Genomic DNA, 24,339 nt, shown 5'->3' with positions numbered 1-24,339 from the left:
GATAATGAAGGTCATTATACCTTTTAGATATAGTTTAGAAAAAATACACAAAGCAAATCTAGTATTTGTTTTCATAGTGATGAGGGAAATGTTTCTCCATGTTTGCTTGAAGCGCACACTCATACAGAGAGCAGAGAATTTAACTGCTGACACTAAGCAGGAGGGTGTCCGCTTCTGTTCGCTGCTATGGGAATTCAGATGAAGATTTCTCCAGGTCAGAACTTCTGTGTCTCATTTAAAAACACATCAAAAAGTAGAAAGTTCTCAGGAACTTTTACAAAAACTTGCGTTGCCTGACTTTGTTCAAAGCGAGAATTACGTTCAAACCATTTTATCCCAGAGCTGTGTATTATTTAGACTTCCACTAATTGCAGTCTTTCTTGCATTTTGAATCTCTCTTTCATTCTCTCTGTGTAATTATTAATGTTCCTCCTCTGTGTCAGTGCAGTCATCTAGTCTGCTCCATCTTCCCCTCCTCGTGCTCTCAGAACAGCATTCCTCCATTTGTGTGATAAACTGGATTAAATGAATAGAGAAATTGCATTAGCCCCAGAAAAAAAAAATCCGATTAACCTCCAATCTTCAAACTCTTGTTTGGACTATTAAATATTGAGTGAGTCGTGCAAATTCAATTAATGAATTTAGCAAGATGTTTGGTGCTGTTACGTCCCGTGTGAATGTTACCTGACCCTTACTTTCTCCTGGATATCTTTCCTTTTAGATGGTCTCTCACACCCTCTGTCTCTCTCTACACACACCCCTTTAAATACACACACACACACACACACACACACACACACACACACACACAACCCCCCTGCTGAGGCAGCAAGTGAAGCAAAATAACTCACTCTGCCACACAATCGCTCCTCTGCCTCACTCTAAGCACTGACTGCTTTATTCCATGACTTTTTTCTCTCTTCTCTGCTCCCTCCTCCTCGTCACTGGTTCTGTATTTTTTTCATACCATCGTAACTCTACTAAAACAAGAGCTAGTGATGGTGAATTGCTTGACCTTTCTCATTGTGCGGTGGTGTGGTGCTGTGTGGTCTGTGTCGACTTGGTTCAGCCCCATACATCAAGAGAGGTTTGTTATTTTGGACACCTTTGTTTGGTGGGAATTGGAAGTGCTGCTATGTGTATTACAGGCTGTTTTACTGGCATTGGTCAGCATCAGAGTTTGCAGCAAATGATGCATTCTGTCAAAATTTTAGTCTCTACTTGCTCAGTAAAAACTGACACAGCATTGAACAGGCAAAAAGGCTTTCTTTAAGACACAATTTTACTGTACAAAATGTTTTATAGTTTTCACAAAATACATTTAGAAAGCTCCATTTTAAATAAAATTAAATTGAAATATTTAAGAGACAGCGTGTAGACGTTTTATCTCAGAAGCAATGCTCAGACGTAAACCCAGTATGTGTCCATGTTCTACGTACACACTGAAATAAAAATGCAAAACTCAAAAGAGCATGACAGATGATGCTAGAAAAACCCTCCCATGGTCTTCAATTATAAATAAGGACTGCGGGGTTCGACTGCAGTCTCACGAACTCGAAGCCAATGTAATTGAACAGAACGTGTTTACAAAATTTTGCAACACAAGACTAATATCTTTAAAAAAAACATTGTGTACTAGATGAAATACAAAGGCTTTGGTCTGTTTTACAATCAACAATGATTAAATCTGATATGTACTTGTAAACAACTGCCAAACACTTAAGTTTAAAACTCTGTCAAGCAATGTTTAATCATAATTATAGGAATTAAATATTTCTAGTTGCACATTTTTTTTTGACCATAGGACACTATAATACAACTATACCTAAGAGACAAATTGTACCTGACCCTAAAGAAATGTATCTTATGATGCATGGAACATTTATAGAATATTCTCGGGGATATAAATGAAATCAACTTTTATTGGAGAAATCTTTCTGGAAGATTTCTAGGGAAGACAAGTACTTTACATTTTGACATAAACAAACTGGATTATATCGAAGACGCAGTCTACCATTTACAGACTACAGGTTTTCTTTTACACCTGTTTTCCACATTTAATGTTCTCCGTGGTAAATCTAGAGTCAATCCAACCACCGAAGCAAGAGGTCCAAGTTGCGTTGCATGTCGCACCGTCTTTGCGCACTTGGAGCTGTTGATAGTGATCCGTGTCTAATAAGCCAGCAAATGCAGACCCATGACAGAGGAGCCAAGACCACAGCCTCAGTGGGTGGATCGAGTTTGAGTTTCCTCTGCTAAATATCCATTCGTAAGAAATAAGACCAATAAATAGTTTTTTTTTCTGACACAGTAAGAGTCTTCCCTCCAGCTTTTTGTCTTTAATGATATGCAACAGCGTCCAGAGACCATGCAAAGCCTGGTAGAAAGTCTCGATATAAGCAGATTAAAAGATAGTCATGGCAGAATCTCTCAGGTTCTCCTCTCTCAAACAAACGCAAGACCAACATGGTTTTCTAGCAGTCCATCTATCAGTACTTGATCTTGGTTTTTCATATTAACATACAAATGGCCATTTACAAACACACCAGAGAAAAAAAGGAAACAATGACTGAAGTTGGAAATAGAAAAAAAAAACAGATAAGTTTTTGTTCCATAAAAATTTAACACCGGGCACTTTACAGAGGTCCATTTTTTTTTCTGTCTTCCATCGTTGTTCACTCTTCCAAGTCCTCGTTTGAATGTGCCTAGAGCTACACAACAGCACACTGTCCCACTGGAAAAACAAAGCCCAGACGTCCCAAGGCTCTCCCAGAGTCTCCCTCGTTCCTTCCTTCCTTCCTCCTCTCCTGTCTGTTGCCTCTTCTCAACCCTCTCTCGCCATCTCTACTCTCCTGTGCCGTGTATGTGTGAGGAGCACTGCCGGAGGGCGATGGTGGAGTGGGTGGTTACAAGGTGAAGTAGCTCTTCTCTCTACTGTAGTCTTGACCAGTACTGAGACATGTCAGGCTCGCTCCCTGGGACTTGGACAGGGACAGACACTCCAGGAGAGATGAGTCCTGCAGAGACAAAAAGAGAAAGACATGAGCACAAGAACAACACAGAAACAACAACAAAAAAAGACCCAGAAGTCTCCATGCTAAATTAGATGCACCATGCACAGTTAGTGTGACAACTAACACCAGTTAGCCTTATAGCACAGAGCATTGTACTTTAAATGCTTGCAAATAGGTGGACGAGCACAGGGCTGCAATGAGTCACAATGCTCTGCACATGGTTGCTCAGTAAAATGCTTGCAAGCTCGATAAATTGAGGCTTTGGCAATGGCATTTAAACAGAGAGAGTACAACAGCAAATGAATCAAATTAATTAGCAATTTAGCACAGAGGAAATGTGGTTATGCATGATTAACTCTTCATGACTATAACCGGTATATATGGCTCTCAGTAACAGCATCCTAATGGGGTGGAACTAAACTATGGGCTGGAGTCGTGGGATTGACATGATGGCCAAGAGTGGCGATGAAATGAGCTTTTTTTTCATGCAACTGCAGAGAGAAAATGATATGGGATGTAGAGATATTGATTCTCAGACACTGAAGGCATGAAGTTTCTCAAATAGACGGAAAGGAGAGGGAGAGTTGCCGTGAAAGATCATGAATCAAAGATGGCTATGTAGTACCCCCTGATTAAAGGAAAGGTGGCAGATGTTTCAAAGGCTGTTTGCTTCCATTAATTCCCAAGCATGTTGGTAAACAATAAACTTTCTGCCTACCTGTTGAGGTGGTACCAGAAGTGGTCATTGATTGGCTGTTCATATGTGCCTGCATATGAGGGGGCGTGTATGTTTCGTAGCTCCGCCCGTTCACAGGCGGACTGGTAGGCAGCATGCAGGAATAAGAGGAGGTCTGGCTGGGCTAAAGATAAGGAGAGAATGTTACATTAGCTTAGCCAACCATAGTTTTCAGCTCAGTAGTCTGTAAAGCTGTAGTTTAGTATACTATGATTTTATTTTGTTTTGGAAATAATTCGTTTTACCGCCATTCTTAAGTTTTAAAAAAATATATTTTAAGGATCTTGAAAATTTTAATTACTCATGTACTCGTGGTGAATTTTATTCCACTTTTATAATCACACAAATTATCATAAAATTCACATATTTAAACATGGCTTTGTACTGAATGAGAATTATCCTTTACTTACTTGCATAGGTAGATTATTTGCCATGGTGAAGCTGGGCATGGGGGGCAGCGCACTGTAGGTGTTTGTGAGTGCAGAATCAGGTCTACCCAGCATTGACCCCGAGGTGAAAGACACTGAGAATGAGAATGAAAAGATGTTTTTTTGTTTTTTTGTTTTTTAAATCACACAAAAGTCCCTCCAGTGTGACACATCATCTCATTAGCAGTGCGTGTGTGAGGTGACGTCTTCTTTGACAGCCTCATGGACAGACTCTGTACACTGTGTGTCTCAGGTGATAGACTTGTGAGCATGAGCTTCAGCTCTCCCGGTGTGCCCTCGTGCCTGATTCGGTAATTACGCAGATAGTCAGCTGAGAAGTTTTGCTCAATCATCCTTCACAAGGAAAGCACCGGCGCTTCTTCGTGTGAACTAGAGCACACAGCCACCGAGGCCTCTTCCTCCCTTTTTATATCAATCCGCAGGCTGTGATATAATACCGTTCAGCAATATTTCACACGGATCCTGTCTGACTTGAGCCCATGGACGGGTAAATGTGTTGTTTCAAGCATTATTCCAGTAGCAATTCAATTTATATGACTAGTGTAACAAATTGATCCACGTTTGTGCGTAATTTACGCAGCGTAAAAGTCGACATATTCTATTTCGACACCAAATTTTAACATAATTTGAAGAGGTGTGTGCGTGTGTATGTGTGTGTGGTGAACCTACCCGGTGTGGTGGGCTGTGGGATGGCCTGGTAGACGCTGGTGCTGAAGCTGCTGCTGATGGGAATGTGACTGGAGGAGTTGTTGGCCTGACGGCGCTGGTTCCGCAGCTTCTCCTCTCGCCTCCACTTTGCTCTTCTATTTGAGAACCATACCTGCAAAGAAAATGAGCTCATTTTAGTTTTCCGTACAGACATTAAATTTAAGATTACCTCTGAACATTTTCACTTTCACACACACAAAAAGTTGTGATCACTCACTTGTATTCTTGCCTCGGGAAGGTCGATTTTCGCTGCTAGTCTTTCTCGCGCGAAAACATCTGGATAGTGAGTTCTTTCAAATTCTGCAATGCAAGAAAGAAAGATGTTTGGAAATAAGTGATAGGTTAGGTCGAACGTAAGAATTGTAGTACAGCTTTTAGTTTAATAAATGTTAAAACATTCTTCAACTTAATAATTAGGAATATGATTCCCTCAGAAACCTTTAGAAATACTGCAGCTTAACTAGTTTTCTTTAGTTTAATTATCAGGAACCTGTTAAGAAAGAGAGAACAAATTATTAAGTGTATAAATTATTTTCTATTATTTCACCTTTTTCCAGTGCCTCGATTTGCTCCTGTGTGAAGGACGTGCGGTTTCTCTGTAGTTTCCTCTTGAGCTGCAGTCGCATCTGCGTCTCCTCTGAATCCTCGCCGTTCGAGCTGATGGAGTTTGTGTTTTCTCCTGCACCGTCTTGTTGTTGGCAGCCATCTGAAAGGAGGGGGAAGAGAAGAAAAAAACACTTAATGGAAATATACATTCACTTAAGCTAATTGAATAATTAATTATCGGGCCTCATGTTGTATCAGCTTACAGCTAATTGTACAGACTGCGGCGCTACATCATTAATTAAAGCACCCATCATGGTTAATTTAATTCAAAATCGGAGGAATTATTGCAATTTCTTCTTAATGTTGCCAGATTACACACGACTGCTTGCGTGAAAAGGAGCAATGTGGAAAAGAAAGAAAGAAATAAAGAAAGGCTCCGCGGTTAAAACTGTTTATAAAATATTGTGGGAAAAACAGGCTGGCGAGGTAAGGCTCTGCGTACGTATCGCATCGCAACAATGGCGTGTGTTCTCAAAAGGTTAAGAGAAATGTGACAAGATGTGGCGAGCCTCTTTTCAGAGCCTATGAAATGTATTAAAACCCCAAACTCTGTGCGCAACCCCCCCTCTTTTTTTGAGGACAGAGCAGTGCCTCAATGGTCGTTCCCATATGGGCGTTGGCATCGCCATTGAGGTGACCACCAACTTTTGAATAGAAGAAGACGCTTTTCAGAATGATACAATGCCTTCAGGAGTAAGGGAAACCATTAAACTATGGACACAGGCAGGGACGAGCAGTGAGCCCTCGGTGGGTGTAATATATGGGAGGGGGGCTATTGGAGGAGATGACAAAAGGATCCTCTCTCTCTGGAGGCGCACAGGCTATAGTACTTTGGCATTGTGCGCACGAGGATCCCAGTCAACAGAGCTTTGAGTCCAGTGTGTTAACCCTTATCCACTACCATCATTAATCACGTCCCCCGGCCAGCTACACGCCAGTCAGGATTTCTGTCTTCAATTGGAAACAAATGAGTGAGGAGAGAGCATGCAACCCCCTGAACAACCAAAATAAGGCCAATCTATTCACTGCTCCTGCTTGTCCGCGGTGGACCCAAAGGCCCCTTCAGTTGCAGGGCGAGGCTTATCGACTAATGTCTGTCTTGTTGTTGGACATCATTATCACACCGAGAAGTTAATGCGAAATTAAGCAGCGGGTGCGTTGATAGAGGGTGGTTTATGTAATATCTCACTCATGTGTGTCTGTCAGGCGCAGTGGGTTGAAGTCATGCATTTCAGCATTTTGTGCGCACAGGTTATGCATTTCTAGCGGACTGGAGTAGTGGAGCAGGTGGAGCTGGTCCTCTAAAAAGCAAACATGTGGTCTAACTAACGAAAAATAGCAGTTATATATTTTTTTAAAAGTATTTCCATCATTTTCCCGGCTTCATGTAGGCCTGAAACGTATTTAGTGTTTCTACAAGTCTTGGTTCACTGAAGGAAAGCTGATGCGACACTTTTCTTGACAATTTCCCTTGCTGCATAATAGACAAAGTATTCTTCTATAGGCCAATAGTTTGTATCCACGCTATTTGTTTCTTCACTCTGGATAATCCATAAAAAGGAGTGAATGTGCAGCTATTATCCGTCTGCCAGACCCACTGACGCTGGGATGGGATTTGTTTTCTTTATAAAAGCGCTGGGAAATAAACTCATTCTTTAGTATCACGATGTCTCAACCAGTGAGGCGGAAAAGCAGCAAAAAGAGAGAGAGAGAGAGAGGGAGAGAGATAGCGAACCAATTGCGGCACCTTTCAGCTGCTGAGACTGGATCAAAACACTCTTGAGAAACCGCTTAAAACTGAAAGAGAAAGTGAGAGACTAAATCCTATAGACGGGATTTAGAGCCATATAGCCAGAGACTGAGAGTGAGAAAGAGATGAAAGACGAAGTCGGTGCGGAGTTTTATTCGTGGCCTCTTTTGGATAGAGTTGTCTTCTTTTGGGGCCCTGTCACTCTCCATGTAGCCATTATATGTGCTTACTCGGCTGTCTGATGGAAAACATATTTTCGTTCCCCTGAGACAACTGCATTACGCAAATACTTAAAAAACATAAAAAACACATTAACATCTCATTACTTTGTATTATTATTATCATTATTATTATTATTATTATTATTATTATTATTATTATTATTATTATTATTATTATTATTATTATTATTATTATTATTACTACTAGATAGAAATTAGACATATAATCTAAAAATAGCTAAAATGAATTATATACTATTATCTGCATGAAGAACCAATAATAATAATAATAATAATAATAATAATAATAATAATAATAATAATAATAATAATAAATAATTCGTTTTTATTATGTTAAAACTAAGTTAATTTAATATAATCCTTTCCACTTTACTGCTTGTTGCCCCACGTGTCCAAATGGTCATCAAACAAATGCAAATTTTTATTTGCTCCGACTGAATTCCAACACTTGTGCGTTCTTGCGCGCATGGATCAGACACAATGCTTCATCGTAATACTTGTTTAATGAGTGCGTGTTTAAGAAGCAAAGCAAACCGTTTTCTTAAAGTTGAAAAAAAAAAACAATGTTGATTCTTGTAAGAAAATGTGCCCAGTGTTTGGCCTGCAGAAGGCCGAGAGGAAAAAACCTTCTGAAGTGGAACATTTCCACAGCAGCCTTACCATCTCCACACTCCTGCATGTTGCCATAATGAGAGACAAAGCCCTCTCTAATGAGCAATTACACGTAGTGCGGACCGTTCCCATAACCAATCATTGCGTGTGAAGGAAAACATTCCTTTGTACTAATATCCCCGCACACAGCCTCCCCGGTTCTGCCTCCCCATCAGGAGGGGAGGAAAAATGCAGGCTGTTGGATGGACACCTCTGCTGAAAGGACAAGCCGCTGTCACGCACATCCATGTCTGGGACAGTGGAGGCATTCAGACTGCATGCACGGCCTATGGCTTTCCTCTAATCGACAAGTCTTAATTGAGGGTCTTGTTCAGGGCATGCCAATACAATACCTTCCTGCAGACAGAGCCGTGGACCGTAACCACTGGAATAGTGAGCTGTAAAACTATTCATATTCATACACGACAATTTATGGTGACCTCTGCGGAGTTCACTTTTTGTCCTGGAGCATGGAGCTTCACATACTTTTTTGAAAGACATGAGAACCAAAAATCAGAGGCTCCACCAGTGCTTTTCTTTTGATTACAACTCGTGCATGCGTCAAGGTGTCTTTATTGCCACTGTGTGATAATGAGGCTCACCTTGGTTGGGCTGCCCTGGCACTGATGTTCCGGGGTACCAGCCGGGCCGGGTCCCCCAAGTTCCTGTCTGACCGTTGAGCATTCTCAGCTTGTCATACATGCCATCTGCGCCCATCTGTTGCTTTTCACTAGCCAGGTTGCGAAGGACTCTGTTTATTGATGACACCTGAATGACAAATTACATATGATAAAAGTGAAGATTAGGATGAGATGGAGGGAGCGCCGCTATCGGTGCGTCTTTGGATGTAGGTGCGCAGAAGATGTTGGTGCGCACCGAGTTCACGGCACCACATATCATAATCATAATAACAATAAACCTGCGCTGGAAAATTCCTACAAGGCGCACAAACAGACAACGAGCTCCTTCTAATTGAATGTATGTTTGGGTGATCACATAAGCGGTGCGTAATGCGCGCTCCCCCCCTCCACGCACACTTTGAAACGCAGTGTATTTAATAAGACTGAATGGTTGGATGCCCATCTCCTTTTCCTCCAGTGCATGAGAAAAAAGTCACTTCATGTGGCAAATTAAATCATGCACACAACTTACAGTCAATACACTTACGCTGGGTATATTGTCGTTGGTGCAGATCCCCTCCGACAGAAGTCTGTCCCGGATCTCCCACGCGAAGATAGACGGACACTCCCGCTTGTACTGCGCGATTTTCGCGACCACCTCTGGAGTGGCGACCCTGGGCTTGCTGCCGCCTATTGCTCTCGGTCTTATGGAGCCAGTTTCATAATATCTACCCAGGATCTTGCTCACGCAGCCGTTGGATACCTGGATGGAAAACAAAAGACACAATTCACATACATTATTTACGACTATTAACGGAATTTCTAAGATGGCTCAAATAATTATCACCTTTTCACTGTCCAGCACTTGGACTTCATCATGGGTCTACAAACACAAAAAATATGCCTTGAATGGTATATTAGGCATTTATGCTTTATAATAGCAGCTAGATTACTTTTCTTAATTTTGCCTTTTTAAAATTGTATTTAGATGTTTCTTTTTACATTTCCTGTAAAGAAATGATAAAACTAAATTTGACTAATCGTAAATTACTAATGCAACAGGAAATTTAAAAGGAAAATCAAACCGTTCCATCTTCTATATTTTGCTTCATGATTTAATTCTGAAAAGGTAGTTTGCATCCACTGAAGTCTGCATAAACCTGTTTTCCGTTCATCAGAATAAAGGACTGTGATTGTCACCTGCAGTATCCTGGAGATGTCGCAGGGTCGAGCACCACTGTGAGCAAGTTCAACTATTTTCTGCCTGGTGGAATCCGGCAGCGGTCTACCATTAACAAACACACCACCAAGCTGGTTTACGCCACTGTGACCTACATGGAGACAAAAGCATCGGAGTCATCACATCGTGTCATAACTCCAGCTGAACAACAAAAAAAAGTAATAAAAATAAAATGATTTTCATGTAATGGTAAGCAGAATGATTGCAGCGTTCAGGAGAATCGAGTTAAAGATGCAACATGAAGACAGCATAGTTGAACAATTAATCGATTGTTTAAAAGATGTCTTAAATTGCAGTGATGAAACAAAATTTTAAAGAAGCTGTTAAAAACGCTCCGCATCTCTGAGGACAAACATTGCGCAGTTATTCAGTAACACATGTAGATAATGAATTCAACGACAGCATCACTTAAACCGACTCAAAACATCCCAAAATGTCATTTTTGTAATAGAAAATGAACAACTTAGTCGCTGTTTTGCCGGGAGAAAACTCAACCAACCTTTTATCAAACCGGCAAACTTGGGTATTAAAGCACTCGCACCGTTATCCATCCCTCTCCAAAAAATGCTGCACCTCTCTCCTAAGCTGTCTTCCAAATAACAAACCAGCAACAGCGACAACCTCATAAAACGCCACCGCGAAATAATGTCTTAAATTCATTCAAATGCATCGTCTTTGCAGGAAAGTGGCATTAAATCGGCAAACGCTTCCTTCAAAACACACCATAATTACGCACGAATCAGACAGAAACTGCTAAGACACTAGCTCCGAAATAGCTATTTTTTTATGATTGCTTATCCTTTTAAAAAATGATTGCTTTTCAGAAAATTATTCCTAAACTGTTCTATGGCATCTCTATAAAAGCAGAGAATAAAGCCCGCAAACCTGAAGCCAAATGGGAGAGCTGACTCCCCGGAGTGCCTGAGCTGCTCTCTGCTCCTCCGCTGCCTTCCCCTGCGCTGCCGCCCGGTACATTGACTCCGGGAGCAGAGGCTCCTTAGCAATAAATAAGCTCCAAATATAGAAGAGGGGGAAAATATGATGAGCCTGGCTGACATTTGTCTTTAAAATAAAGCTAGCTGCACGTCAAGTTTGAGCTTAATTTCTGGAAATAGGCGGAAGTCGCCTCGGATCATGCATGGGAGGCTAATTGAAAAGATCAGTTGGAGCACTTGTGGCAGGCATGTCACTTTATGACACCGCTCTGCTTTTGAAAATCGCATCGTCACGACAAATAGTAGCATGATAAAACGACCCTTTCTGTCTGCATTTGGATATCACTCAGACAAAATTGGACGCTACTCGTTTACCCTCCGAGGGAGACTTAGTTTTAAGGTGGCCAGGGGCTACGCGCGGTCACACAAACGAGGGCGCGCCTGGATTCTTAACATATTAAAAGTGACATGCAGTTTTTTTTTTCTTCTCTCCCCCTCTTGTTTGTATTTGACAACAAATGCTCACAGCCACTGCAGTCCTGTTGTGTAGAATCGGTGGGCGTCTTTACTCTGAAATGTGCAATAGGACTCAGCTTTTAAATGCAGATTTTATTTTATATAAATGAGGAGGGGGGAGCAGGGAGGGTGTTTATACTTGATCAACCTGTTTAACTGAGTGACAGATCCCCTTTTGGCTGCTATGTGTAATAATCTTCCAGCGTGGATCTGATTGATAGTAAATCCATTATCATCCCTCCTGCTCTTTGGTAATTCCAGGATTAAGCGGAATTAATAGACTTCTTACGTTGAAATTGGCCTCCGCACTTTAAGCAGCGCTGCTCTGCGGGTTCTCCGGGGCTGCCCTCTGATTTACAACGGTCATATAAATCCTGCCTGATCGATAAAGCAGTCAGATAACGACATCACATAAAAATCAAACTCTTCCTATAAGGTTAAGTCTTAATCATGGCACCAATTCCCTCAAGTGCCCAGAGTCGATCTCGCCCGCTGGCGCTGATTATGCGCCTTGTATTCTATTGCAAGTCGACTAATAGGAAAACATATGGTGTCAATTTGGACGCTCCCCACCATATACACCCAGGAGTTATTAGCACAAAAGCCAGCGAGGCCGTCGCGACCTTTAGACAACCCAAAGGGCCGGGCCCAATGATATCTCCTCGGCAATTCGCAGCAGACATCACAGGCCAAAGCCAGGGGAGCATCCCATTAACATCAATCCGCAGCAAAGCAGGAGCACCGGCTATTGTACACAGCTTTGATAAGGCTCTGTCAACTCTATCATGGACAACTGGCAACCACCAGCACCCTCTTCTCCGAAAAGAAAAACAAACAAAAAAAAACTGCCACCAGCTTGTTAAATTACAAAACACTTTTTCATCAACTTTACGCGCGTTTCCTCACATCAAACAATCCAACTGTCATGTGAGTCCCAACAACAGTGGATTTCAAAAAGACATGTTTAAGGGACTAAAAAAATGCGCACAGATTACAGCACAGACACGTCATCAAGGTATATGGAGAATAATATAATAAAATTATTCCACACACCTTCATCACAGATGTCATACACCTCTTGTCCAGCAGCAAGAGAGAAAATGTTTCATGTTTATCCTTTTTGGTTTCAACACACACACACACACACACACACACACTAGCAGGAATAAGACACATATTCAACTCATGGGCCACTTTAAAACACAAAAGGCCTGTAAAGCAACTTCATCTGCCAGATTTATTTATTTTTTCTTAGAATATTATTTTATGTTATTGTGATTGGCACCCACGACAATATGGTTGTTAATATTTATCCTCGGCTCTGAGTTCAGCCTGCACCTTATAATATGAGCATTTTCTTCTTCTGGTTCATGCTGTCTGTCCGTGAAGAATATGGACTAATCTACATAAGACATTATTGCTATTCCCTCATGTTTCATGCAGGGCTCTTCTCTACGCAGCTAATCTTGTATGCAGCCTGGCAGCCAGCTCTAACGCTAATGCAGACGGCTGTGCAATTATTTAATACCAACTCAAGCAGAAACAAAAATCTCCCTCTCAACCCAACCCCCTTCTATTCTCCCCCTTTCTCTCTCTCTCTCTTCCCCCCTCTCTCTCTCTCTCTGGAGAAGGACGACGTGTGATTAACTTGTTCAATAATAACTCGCCTACCTATCATTGCAAAAAAAAGAAAAAATAATAATAAATTAACAGCAATGAAACGCCCATCAAATAAAATATTCTCCTCCCTGTACCTCAAAGTCATGCAAATGCATCCCTGAACATACATTTCATTTTGTGTGCCCTTTAAAGTGTTTCTTAAAGTAATTGCGCTATAACAACCAGTGCAAAAAAAAATAGAAAAAAATAAAAATGTCAGTGGGTGTTGCTTCCATGCAACCACATTAAAACTTGCGGTTGTATTTAAAAAGTTTCCAAGCCAAGTAAAAAGACACAATATATATTTATATGTATATATGAAAACAACTTACTGTTCTGCATCATTGAGGCTACGCCAGACTCCCACGTGGCTTGGTTGTGGTATTCTGAGCGTCACAAGGAAATAACAAAACTGGTTAGCATCAAATCAGGAAATCTATGGCTGTAAAGATCAGTTTTTTAAATTAATTATTATCATTTACAACATTTCTTTAAAATACATTCTCATCTCGTTCGATTTCTTTTTTTTTTGTTATTATTTTTTGCGGATCTGTTTCTTAAACATAATAGATGCATCATGAATTTGAACATCCTCAGCAGTGTATGTATGGATTTTAATTAAACTTGCCTGGAAACAGAGTTGACTGTCCACTCTATAACAATTTAGTCAATCATCTGCCGTTTTCACTACTTAATGTCTCCCTATAGGACAAAGCAAAACAACACATTAGCACAGCCACAACTACACTGGTGCACTTCATCCCTATTGCAATCCTGTCTCTTTTTTCACCTTTTTCTTTTTTTTTTCTGGCCTACATTGACAATTAACCTAAATGTTGCTGCCAAGCAAATAAATTAAAATCGACGCGGGACAACATTCACGTTCATTATTTTTAACATCTCTCCCAGGCCTGTTTCTGAAAGCACCTGTCAAAATAAATTTTAACTAACAGCCTGCAGCCGTGATGTTGGGCCTCTTTTACTGCACTGTTCCCTTAAAAGGTTTGATGTTGTTTAAAGAAATCAGCTCTCATCTTCCCAGCAAGACACGTCTAGATTTTTTTTTTTTTTTTTTTTTGGAGGGTGGGAGGAAATACTTAGTATCCCTCTTCTTGTGGAGACTATCGGGGGAAACTGTACAGTGACACACGTTTGTCTACTTCGCCTCACTGCTCTGTAAAAGTCCAGAGCAGGAGGGGGTACAAAGCTGGTGTACAAAGCCTGCTGGACTCCAACAATGCACCCCCTCTTCTGCCTCCATATACCTCAGACCCGGGGCGAAAACTCGGCCTCCGCGACTAGAAACACGCAGCTTCCCCACTAAACACACCAACAAGTTCAGATTAATACAAAGAGCCGGAGGCATGCATCCACCCCCTCCGGGACCATTCACACACATACACACACGCACACACTCTCTCTCTCTCTCTCTCTCTCTCTCTCTCTCTTTTACGCACACACACGACCGTGACCCCGGTGCCGCCAGTGCGTGAATGTAGGTTTTGTTTTCCCTGCTTCTCTCTCTGTATTTTTTTTTCATAAAAGTAATTTCTCGTTAGAAATATTCGGTGGTTATTTGGTGCTGCTGGTGCGGGTTGTAAAGCGGGTTTAAAGACACAACAGCGCAGTAGGGCGCTCAATTGGAAAAGACAAATGCATTAAAGAAGCCATTGAAAGGGAGAACAGATAAAAAGGAGGCCAGGGAGGGAGAAATCTCAAGTTTTCATTTTCTCCCTCGGTGCAAAGTTGTGTTGTGTGCAGAGTAAAATGGGCCTAATAATGTCGACGGCTGTGTTTCAGAGCAGAGCTGGTTTGTGAGATGCACGTAGGGCCGCCATTACATTTAGATTGTAGCTTTTCTTTCAGCTTTTAACAAACAGGCTGCTCGGTCATTAATCAAAATCAGATTCCTTCACACTGGCCCACAAAGTCTGAGTTGGCCTTAAAAAAGCCTACCAAAACAACTAGTAAATAATCCTGTATTTTATTATGTTTGACCTCATGACATGACATAGAAATGGGTGTGGGAATAAATATAATTAAAATAATTACACAATGATTGGTCAGCCTGCAAAAAGACACTGAAGTCAGTAGCTTTTAGCCCAAGTGGTTAATCATTTGTTTAAGGTCGAAAGCTCAAACGTTGTTGTTCCTGAGGTTAACTACGATCTCATCTGCATTTCTTTTCCTTTAGTAATCCGGAACAACAATGTCTTAATTCAAACATGCTTATTCTGGCCGCTCACAACATTTATATGCACATGTAGTTCATGTAGGCCTTGGCTACGATGATGGAGGCAAACAGAGAAAACATATACACGAAAGGGATTTTACAAATTATTATTACTTTGTACATATTGCAGAATGCATGTCAGAGTTGACAGGTTTAACCTCAACTGAAAATATTGGCCTGTTATAGGTCTGGTGTGTTTTTACAATCAGTTTTATTATACTATTATTATTTTAAATACGTTATTTCTGAATTTTAGCTGTTAAATTACAAATATAAAAATGCACAATTGCAGTAGATGAATGCATTTGTTTTATTTTATTACAACTGCACGTTTATTTTAAGAAATGAGTGTAAAAGAAGCAGCGTTTTGTGTCAATATTTTGTGAAATCAGTGAAATTATTTGTACCTGTTTTTACTATGATCAGCTGATAAGCAGTTATGTCCCAGAATGTGACTTAAAAAAAAAAAAAAAAAACTCCACATTCTAAGGACTGTAGAATCAGTTTAAGTCGCTGTCATTAAGGGCACCGAGACAGCTTGGAAAGCAAGTAGGAAAGTTGTTTTTTTTTTCTATTTGGCACACAAACAAACACGCTAAAACCGGGCCTCCGCCGCTTCATGGAGCTTTTTTTTCTTTTCTTTTTTTTTTTGAGAAGGCGTTTGGGTGACTCGCCTGCATGAATCAATCTGACACCTTTCCTCAACGGGTCATTGCGCCCCATTCTCCACGATGATCACTGTCCTGGCCCAACGTGACTTTTTACTCTTTGCTGTCATAAATAAGCGGTAAGCTATCCGTAGGCCTAAACACAACAGCAAAATCGAGCAGATAAAACAGACAGAGACGCTAAAGGCTGTTCGCACTTTTTTTTTTGAAAGAGAGAGAGAGTCCAGTCAGAAGACAAGGCTGTACAGTCCAAGCGATACAACATCCACAACCTCAGCACTGAACCTCAACCTGCGGCCGAAAATAACCGAGCTATAATAATAATAATAATAATAATAATAATAATAATAATAATAATAATAATAATAATAATAATAATAATAATAATAATAATAATAGATCACATGTCCCGGATAAATGTATAATTTAACAGCAAAGACAAACTTTTAGTCAGGATCTCACCTTTTTGGGGCATCCTGCGTCGCTGTCAAAGTCCTTGGTAAACTACAGGCTGTAACGCCTCCAGTTCTCCACACCAAAGAAAGAGAAGAAGAAAGGGGAAAAAAAACAAGCCGACCAGGATGAGTCTCTCTCGGGAAGTTTAGAAGAGGGAAAAATTAGTTTCCAGTGGTCTTCGGCGGAGACGGAGGGGATATCCCTGCGAAGGAGACAGAGATTGACAGTGAACTCAGATGTCAGGACGCACGGAGTTTGGCGAGGATGTGCGCTGGCGTGTGAGAGAGCGAATGAGAGAGTCGGGAAGAGAGAGAGTGGGGAAGAGAAAGAGAGAGAGAGAAGGGGGGAGGGAGGGGTAAAAAAAAAGAGGAGGGAGGGAAGGAGGGAGGGAGAGCGGTGGTTAGAAGGAGGTGGGGGTAAAGAGAATGAACACACCTATGCTGATTGGTGATGGAACAAGTGTATTAATGTATGTGTTCCTGGTCTGCTGTGTGCGCCTCGCCTCGCCTCTCCTCGCCTCGCCTCCCTCCGCCGCTCTTCACTGGCCCATTAGCGCGACCCGACCTCTGTCATCATCCCCCATATAAACACTTCCCCCTGCACCACAGCCAAAGCGGGAAACGGGGCCGAGCCACAACGACAGAGAGAGAAAGAAAGAGAGGGAGAAAGCGAGAGAGAGAGAATCTAGTCTTCCCAACCCACTAATCAGCCCACGCATGCAAATTCTCTGCGCTCACTTGCTGAATATTGCCCTATTGCAAACCAACTACCTCGGAAATGCCCATTGGACAGAAAGCTCCATTCTTCCAGGCTGAATTGGGTCTGCACAGGGAATCTCGGGCATGTTTCAGCCTCCAACCTGAGGCTAGCTGTAGTGCTGCAAGGAGGAGGAGGAGGGGGGAGACGGAAAGTAGCAGAGCAGCGCACACGTGAATGTTGGAGCTCGCAACACCGAATTAAAATTACAAAGAGCTGCAGCGTGCCTTTTATCAAGCAAGTCGATGCGCTACAGATGAGATTAATGCTACAGAGACGCATTTAATTATGCTGCTGCAAAGTTTTGGGGACGCGGCGCCAAAGTGTTGTTTCTTATTTTGTTCTACTTGATATTCGACCTATTTTCGCTTTGACAAAACTTTAAAAATGCTCAACCTGCAGTTGTTTTCTGCTCTATTTATGAATTTAAAACACTTATATCAGAACTAGCTCCATGTTGCTGCAGAATAAATGAATTAAAACAGGAGCTTAATGTCCAGAAAGCATCTCTGAGAAGCGGATTTCTGGCGCTTTGAGTTTGGAAAAGTTGTTCTTTGCGCACAAAGTGGGAATATTTATACGATTGAAATTCTTTTGCATTGGAAAATGCACGACCCTCCTTCACTGGAAACAACCAGAAAATGTCCACCACGTGCTTTTGTTGATTCTTTTGAGTATCACCTTCCCCTGAATAGTCTTCCTCTCCTCCTGTCAACAAGAAATGCCATGCGTAAAGAGCGCAGCCTTTAGGCAAGCTCGGGTGCTTTTTATGGACACATTTGCGAGGCGCGGCGACGTCACTCCTGCGACCTGACAGCAAATAGCACGCGTAAATAAAGTAAAGCAAATTACTGTGTAGCCATGGCCACACGCTCCCAAACTGCGCTGGTTGAATGACTTGACTATTAACGCACACCTCAACGCACCCAAAAGCAACCCCTCTGCGCCCGTGTTTGAGCATACACTCGGAGCTTTGGGCAGCACCAGTCTCCGCGCTGAGGAGCCCCGTCGCTTACTCCAAAAAGGAACAGAACCGAGGGGGGAAAGAAAGAGAACGAGGTTTGTGTGGATGTTGAAGCCAAACTAAAGCAGAAAAGGGGGTGCATGAAAGGGCAAAGAGAGAGAGGGGGGACTGGCAGAAGCAGGGGGAGGGGAGAGAAATGCTTTTTTGGGGATGGGAGGCCATGAAATGAAGTCATGGAGGCCTACACTTGACTTTCTTTGACATGTGAAAAAGTAGGAGAAGTCAGAGCTCATCAATAAAACACTTCGGAGGTGAAAGAGGGCTCCCTAACAACCATCGCATTCCTGACTATGGGTTCAATGAGTAGACAAACGACGCTGCCAGAGAGAGAGAGAGAGAGAGAGAGAGAGAGAGAGAGAGAGAGAGAGAGAGAGAGAGAGAGAGAGAGAGAGAGAGAGAGAGAGAGAGAGGAGGGGGTGAGGGACTGCCCCGGCTTGAATGGGGCCCTCAGTAGGCCGGCGAGATAATGAGCTGAGAGGACCGGCTCAAACTGTCACCGAGAGTCCCGCGGTGAGGAACAACACTTTGGCCAATACTCCTTCATCAAACAACCCGTAAACTAAACGAGCACATTCATCTGTTTCTCCTTCCTGCATTGTTTCTACTCACTTAGACTGGTGGCTCAGCCTATAGGCCTACAGTGAATGGGCGCAGCTTATATAAGCTAAGGAGGGGTTCCCAAACATTTTCACGTCAAGGACCCCCTATTAGACATGCATTAGACCACAAACACCCCCCACCCCCTCCATTCCCTCCACAACAACCCCATCCACACCCGAGAGGGGACTGTGCTATGAAGGGACCTCGTGTTGGTTGTAATTTACTGTAAAAAAAAAAAAAAAATCTGAGTGGACACAGTGAACGAAGGTGGACTTTCAAACTGCAGTTTCTAGAAGTTAAAATTCTATTCTGGCAAATTTGAGAAGATTCACTTGGACTGAATGGAAGCTGGAGTCAGAACAAGTGAAACAGATTGAGAGAAACTTTCCTAAACCATGCGTCTTGGACAGCTGCATGGGAGCTGCAGCAGTTTAACAAGAAACGGGATTTGCAATAATTACATTTTTTTCTGACTTGAATTCATAATCTGTGCAACAAGATTGAAAAAAAAAAAGATTCCAAATATTACCAACTCCCCTGCCAAACTCTGCACAATGGCCCAGAATAACGCACTTTAAAGTATTGTATGTACAATCACCTTTGTAGTGCAAATGTTATTGCCACTCACTTGTCACAGAATGCAGCTGTCAAAAATTCACACCACTAACCTGCCTTCGCTGAAAGACCGATTCCCCGATGAGTGTGTCAAGTAGTTTTCTTTGGAAACAATACCTCCAGTAGGTTATTGATTTCTTTGGTTAAGCTGTAAATCCGCTCCAAGAGCTAATTCGTTGTCTCCACACACAAGAGATTTCGTTTTTTTCTTTTTTGTCCCCCCCCACCCCACCCCTCTCTAAGTAGGCCAATAGCAGTTCTGTATCAAGAACCTTGTTGGGGGAAAAATATTTCCCATACATTTCAGTTTTTGTAGAAGGTAGATGGGATTTCTGTAAAAGTCTGTTAGAGAAAAAAAAATACGGGGTGATGTTGGGAAAGCAATTAGCCCAATTCGGATTAGCAGCAACTAATGTCACAGGCCTTGAAAGGAAAGCCTAATCTGGTCGCTATTTTCCCCTGAGGCAATGTGGTATTTGTATCCCTCTAGAAACTTTTAAACACAAAAAAAGAAAGAAAAAAAAACCGAAAGAAAGAAGGTAAGAAAGGAAAAGCATGAGGGGACAGCCAGAGTCAAAAACATTGTTTCTGGTCAGGGCGGGAGGATACAGTGGAGAGTCTAATTCATTGCATTTATTGGAGATTACAGTTTAGTCTTTACAAGTTGATACATTTCTTTTGGAGATAAATTGTGATTTGCTTTTCTAAAACTCTAGGTAAACTGTATATATATATATTTTTTTTTAAATTAACAGTTGTTTGCCTTTTTGATGATCCTCCCACTGGAGGTCAGAGTTTACTCACCTTTTACTTATCAGGTCATCTGGGGAGGTCTATTAGAAAATGGTACAACATTTTACATAGTAAATAATAGCTGAGTAGGCTCTGTGTAAAATTGGAGTTTATTGATTTTTATTCTTTCTTGATCTAAAATACAAATCAATAATAGAAGAAGGGAAGACGTCACTTGGTTATTCCTTAAAGCCACAACAAAGTGTTTTATTTCAGGATATAAGTGCACATACATTACAAGTTTTGTGTAATTATTATTTCCTCACAAAAATGATCTCCTTTTACCTGCTGCTCATGAAAGCTGATCTTATACAGGCTTCACACAATTTGTAATGCACCTGCTTAGTTATTTGTATATATATATATTTACTAATATATATATATATATATATATATATATATATATATATATATATATATATATATATATATATATATATATGTTATATTTAGTTTGTTAAAATTTAAATTAATAAGATATATAATATATATTTAATGATATTTAATATATACAATTTCTGATATTGATACTAATATTTCTATTATTTTTTCTGCTATGTTTATCGCTGATTAAATTTAAATTACGTTTATCTGTTTTCTGTATTTTCTGTATTATGTACAATTATGCCTGCTAATATAAAAACAATTGGCAGATTTAAAAATGAATTAGTAGATTCTTAGAAATTATTATTATCATTATTGATAATAATAATAATAATAATACATTTCGAGATTAACCTCTATTCTTGTTCAGATCACCTGTCATCCATCAAATAGTCTCGGACTGTCACATTTATTCACTCCAGAGAGATTCATGAGCCACGTCGCCAGATTATTTGCATAAATCATCCACACATTTACAATGTGCACTTCTGTTTTTATCAGCAATAATTGAAACGCTCCATGCTTGTTCGACTTTTGCGCAGATTTATTTCATCAATCTGCAGTTGATGTTTTTTGCTTTTTGTTTTTAAAGCGTGGTGGTGCACGTGGAGCCGCAACAGAAGCTCCATTAACAGCGACTCATTTTTCAGCACATTGAGTAAACATAAGGAAACACAACTTCCATCACAAATCCATGTGGCTTTCTCTGGAGGAAACGTTTGGACCTTATGCTGCTTCGATTAAGTGCCTTAAACGCACAAATCATCTATTGCTAAGTCGATTTTAAACATCACAATAATCATCCTCATGCCTCATATAATAAATCTTTTATTTTCAATTAAATTAGGTTTATCCACTGGATGAGTCCACAATGTGTTACTTCATTTAAGCTAATTTTGCTTTAGCTCATTCTGTGAAGTTTTTGGAGACGCAGTGGGAGGACAGGGCGTTTCTTGCGTGGTCCACAGAAGGTGTGCAGTCCACAAAAGCCCTCTCCTGGCAAAAGGCTGAAGGCTGGGATAAACACCGGGGCTAATGGTGTCACGGCGCTGCTCGGCGAGCGTGACAGCAAGAAACACTGGCAGCAAACATTCAAGAACGTGGACCTGAGGCGTCCAAACACAACCGGCTATTGTTTAAAAATCACATTTAAACCTATACGAGGAATTTAATTAATAATATACATTGAAGTCGTTCTATAGAACAAGAAGTGAATAATAAAAGTAAATAAATACACTCGGAAAAAATGGATCAAAATCAATCTGGAAACCGTCAAGGCGCACAAGCGACTTTTCTTTGTGCAAAGTTGTTTAAAAAAAAAATTTTAAAAGTCTTGTTTGCAAGCTGCAATCAAAATTTAGAAAATATATTATTTAAATTTTACAACCCGACCAGTAAACCAACATTACAGCCAAAACATTACGCAGAAGCTGAAGAAAGCACTTCTTGCTCTCAAGCCTCCCAGACCACTAAAGTGAAATATTCCGCTGATGGACAGCGACATTTCCACGGCGCTGATGGATCGAGTAGAGCTGAATAGATCTCCTTACACATTCAATTTACTGTACAGGTCGAAGCCTTTAATTTCCTCCGCGTAAAGCTCACAATAATAGGCGCTTTTAAAGAAGTGACGTGCGCTTAATTCTTCAGTGAAGATCGCTAATTACATGCTGTATGTGTGTGATAGATGACAAGAACAACGAAATCAGCTCGCTGTGTTCAACTTTGTGTGGGTGTACACCTCCTGTAGACTACACAGAGCAACGTGCGAGCATCTAACCAGTAATTTTTACCTAACTTTCCCAGCGCATCAGACTGCACTCGTGGTTCCTGCATTAAATAAATTTGTAGGTTTTTGAAGATTTGGAGAGAAAAAATATGTAAAGCACGCGTTTTAAGAAGTCTTTCAATATTCTGAAACGCCGATTTTTCCACGATATAGTGGGTTTAAATTTTAAAAGGAGACTTTTAAAGTCCACACAAACTCACCGGAAGAAAGGCAGCAGAGGTGTCTGACTGGTATCCTGTGCGTAAAAAGCCGCTTCTTCCCTCCCGGATTCTCTCCTCCGTGTGACAGAAACAGAAACTTATAGGTCCCGATTAAAATCTATCTACCTTTGGATCCGTGGTGTAGTTGAAATGTCAATGAGAGTGGGGGAAAAAAATCTGCGGCTCTTAGCAGCAACTTTCCCTTCAGCATCAGCCTCAAGTTGGCAGTGATTGGCTGGAGCGACGGGTCGACGTCATACCTTGGACAGGACAGGGAGCGCAGAATGGGGAAGTGCGCAAGGTAGCCTACATGTGGACACACCGGCCTGTTTACTGTCCCAGCGTGTCTGCTGTGTGCAGGGGGCTGACAGCTAGTAACTCTCTGTGCAGGGCCACGTCCTGTTCATGTATCTTTTATGTTTTGTTGTATTATTTTATCAGGTTTCTGTTTTATCTCACACTGTCCTCTGCGGTTCCAAGCTGCGCTAAAGTTCAACTGAGAGGTAGATCTTTAATTTTCCATGCGCATTTCTCCTCTTAATCTGTTATTTTATTTACTTTATATACATTAGGGCATTACTTTATTTTATATATATATATATATATATATATATATATATATATATATATATATATATATATATATATATATATATATATATATATATATATATATATATATGAAAAGTTGAGACGTGCTCAAGGGCATTTGGGCAAAAGAAAAACGCTCTGTGGTTAGAGGATGTGGCGCTGCTTCTTGCAGTTAAACTTGACTGATTCCCAAATAATAATTTTTAAAAAAAAAACGTTCCAGTGATTTTACAAATAAAGCGCATGCGTGTGGAGTGGAAAGAGATTCTCAGAGCTCATCCTGACACCGAAAAGATTCTTAAAGTTGTAGTTCTTTACAACTAGTCTCAAAACCTTTCAAGATATTGTTAAATTAACTTTCAAATATGAAAACATAATCATCATCACACTGGATTTGGAAAGCTCAGTAGCTGCTGCTTTCATTAGTTGCCGGGACAGAGCTGGATTGACTGTAATGTTATTTATACATGAGTAAGTTTTTGAATTCAAGTTGTTTTTAAATCTGAGCATGCTCACTGTGCAACAGGTGAGGACAGAACAGGCAGAGCTCAGGGCCTAGAAATGCATCCTGTGGTGGACTCTCATGATGTATTTGGGCTGCAGGGCTTCATACATCTCCAAAGCTCAGGTATGAAAGGAAATGCTGGCCAAGCTCAGTGTAAAGGATGAAAACATGTAAGTCATAACCATCAGTTCTATTTGGAGACGGTTGCAGTGTTTTGTCTGCGCTGAAACGTTTTTTTTCTTTATACAGCCCTATAAAGTCGTCATCTGTGACTCGTAATGGGGCTCTCGCTTCCCTTTTACTAAGGCAGGCTAAAAGCCTCCAATGCTGTTTCACAACCTCTGATGTTTGTGTCAATTTGAACAAGACGGTGAGTAAATGGGCAACCGCGCCGCCGCTTGTCTCTCAGGAAGAGACCGGGGCAGCGCAGGTACGGGCCAGTCAGGACTGGCTGTGTTTGGCCCATTATTTGGAGGAACAGCCATTAAGAGGCCTTGATACTGTGCAACGCAGCAGGGTGCTCGACATCCGCGCTGGAAACCGCACGGCTTGGTCCCTGCTTATCAGGCTGTCAATAAAACGAGATGGGATACAGCGGTC

The 24,339-nt window shown here is 41.1% G+C and overlaps 1 protein-coding gene across 8 annotated transcripts; it reads right to left on the bottom strand.

The window, feature by feature from the left end:
• Nucleotides 1-1,246: 1,246 nt before the first annotated feature.
• Nucleotides 1,247-22,804, bottom strand: pax6b (paired box 6b). Of its 8 annotated transcripts, XM_055010338.1 has the most exons (15): nucleotides 22,644-22,804; nucleotides 16,490-16,685; nucleotides 13,755-13,828; nucleotides 13,459-13,512; nucleotides 12,521-12,544; nucleotides 9,977-10,107; nucleotides 9,624-9,659; nucleotides 9,324-9,539; nucleotides 8,759-8,924; nucleotides 5,455-5,613; nucleotides 5,125-5,207; nucleotides 4,869-5,019; nucleotides 4,161-4,273; nucleotides 3,733-3,874; nucleotides 1,247-3,017 (listed from the first exon to the last, which is right to left on the bottom strand). In XM_055010338.1, the coding sequence occupies exons 4-15, from the start codon at nucleotides 13,469-13,471 to the stop codon at nucleotides 2,932-2,934; spliced, it is 1,320 nt and encodes a 439-aa protein (XP_054866313.1). In that variant the 5' UTR covers nucleotides 13,472-13,512; nucleotides 13,755-13,828; nucleotides 16,490-16,685; nucleotides 22,644-22,804; the 3' UTR covers nucleotides 1,247-2,931. The 8 variants fall into 8 exon arrangements, with proteins under 8 accessions (XP_054866313.1, XP_035810008.1, XP_035810000.1 ...); XM_035954115.2 differs by lacking the exon at nucleotides 12,521-12,544; XM_035954107.2 differs by lacking the exon at nucleotides 13,755-13,828.
• Between the last annotated feature and the right edge of the window lie 1,535 nt (nucleotides 22,805-24,339).

This window comes from Amphiprion ocellaris, chromosome 1 (assembly GCF_022539595.1).
Source record: "Amphiprion ocellaris isolate individual 3 ecotype Okinawa chromosome 1, ASM2253959v1, whole genome shotgun sequence".
In the NCBI taxonomy this organism is placed as follows: Eukaryota; Metazoa; Chordata; class Actinopteri; family Pomacentridae; genus Amphiprion; species Amphiprion ocellaris.
Note: the sequence above shows the minus strand (reverse complement) of the source record. Positions and strands in the feature narration are given on the sequence as shown.

Excerpts from the sequence above, each read along its gene's own strand:
- pax6b (XM_035954107.2), bottom strand. Across the intron at positions 10,108-12,520 it reads GTATGACATCTGTGATGAAG|GTCACAGTGGCGTAAACCAG; the intron begins GTGTGTGGAATA and ends GTCTCCATGTAG. Across the intron at positions 3,875-4,160 it reads CAAATAATCTACCTATGCAA|CCCAGCCAGACCTCCTCTTA; the intron begins GTAAGTAAAGGA and ends CCTTATCTTTAG.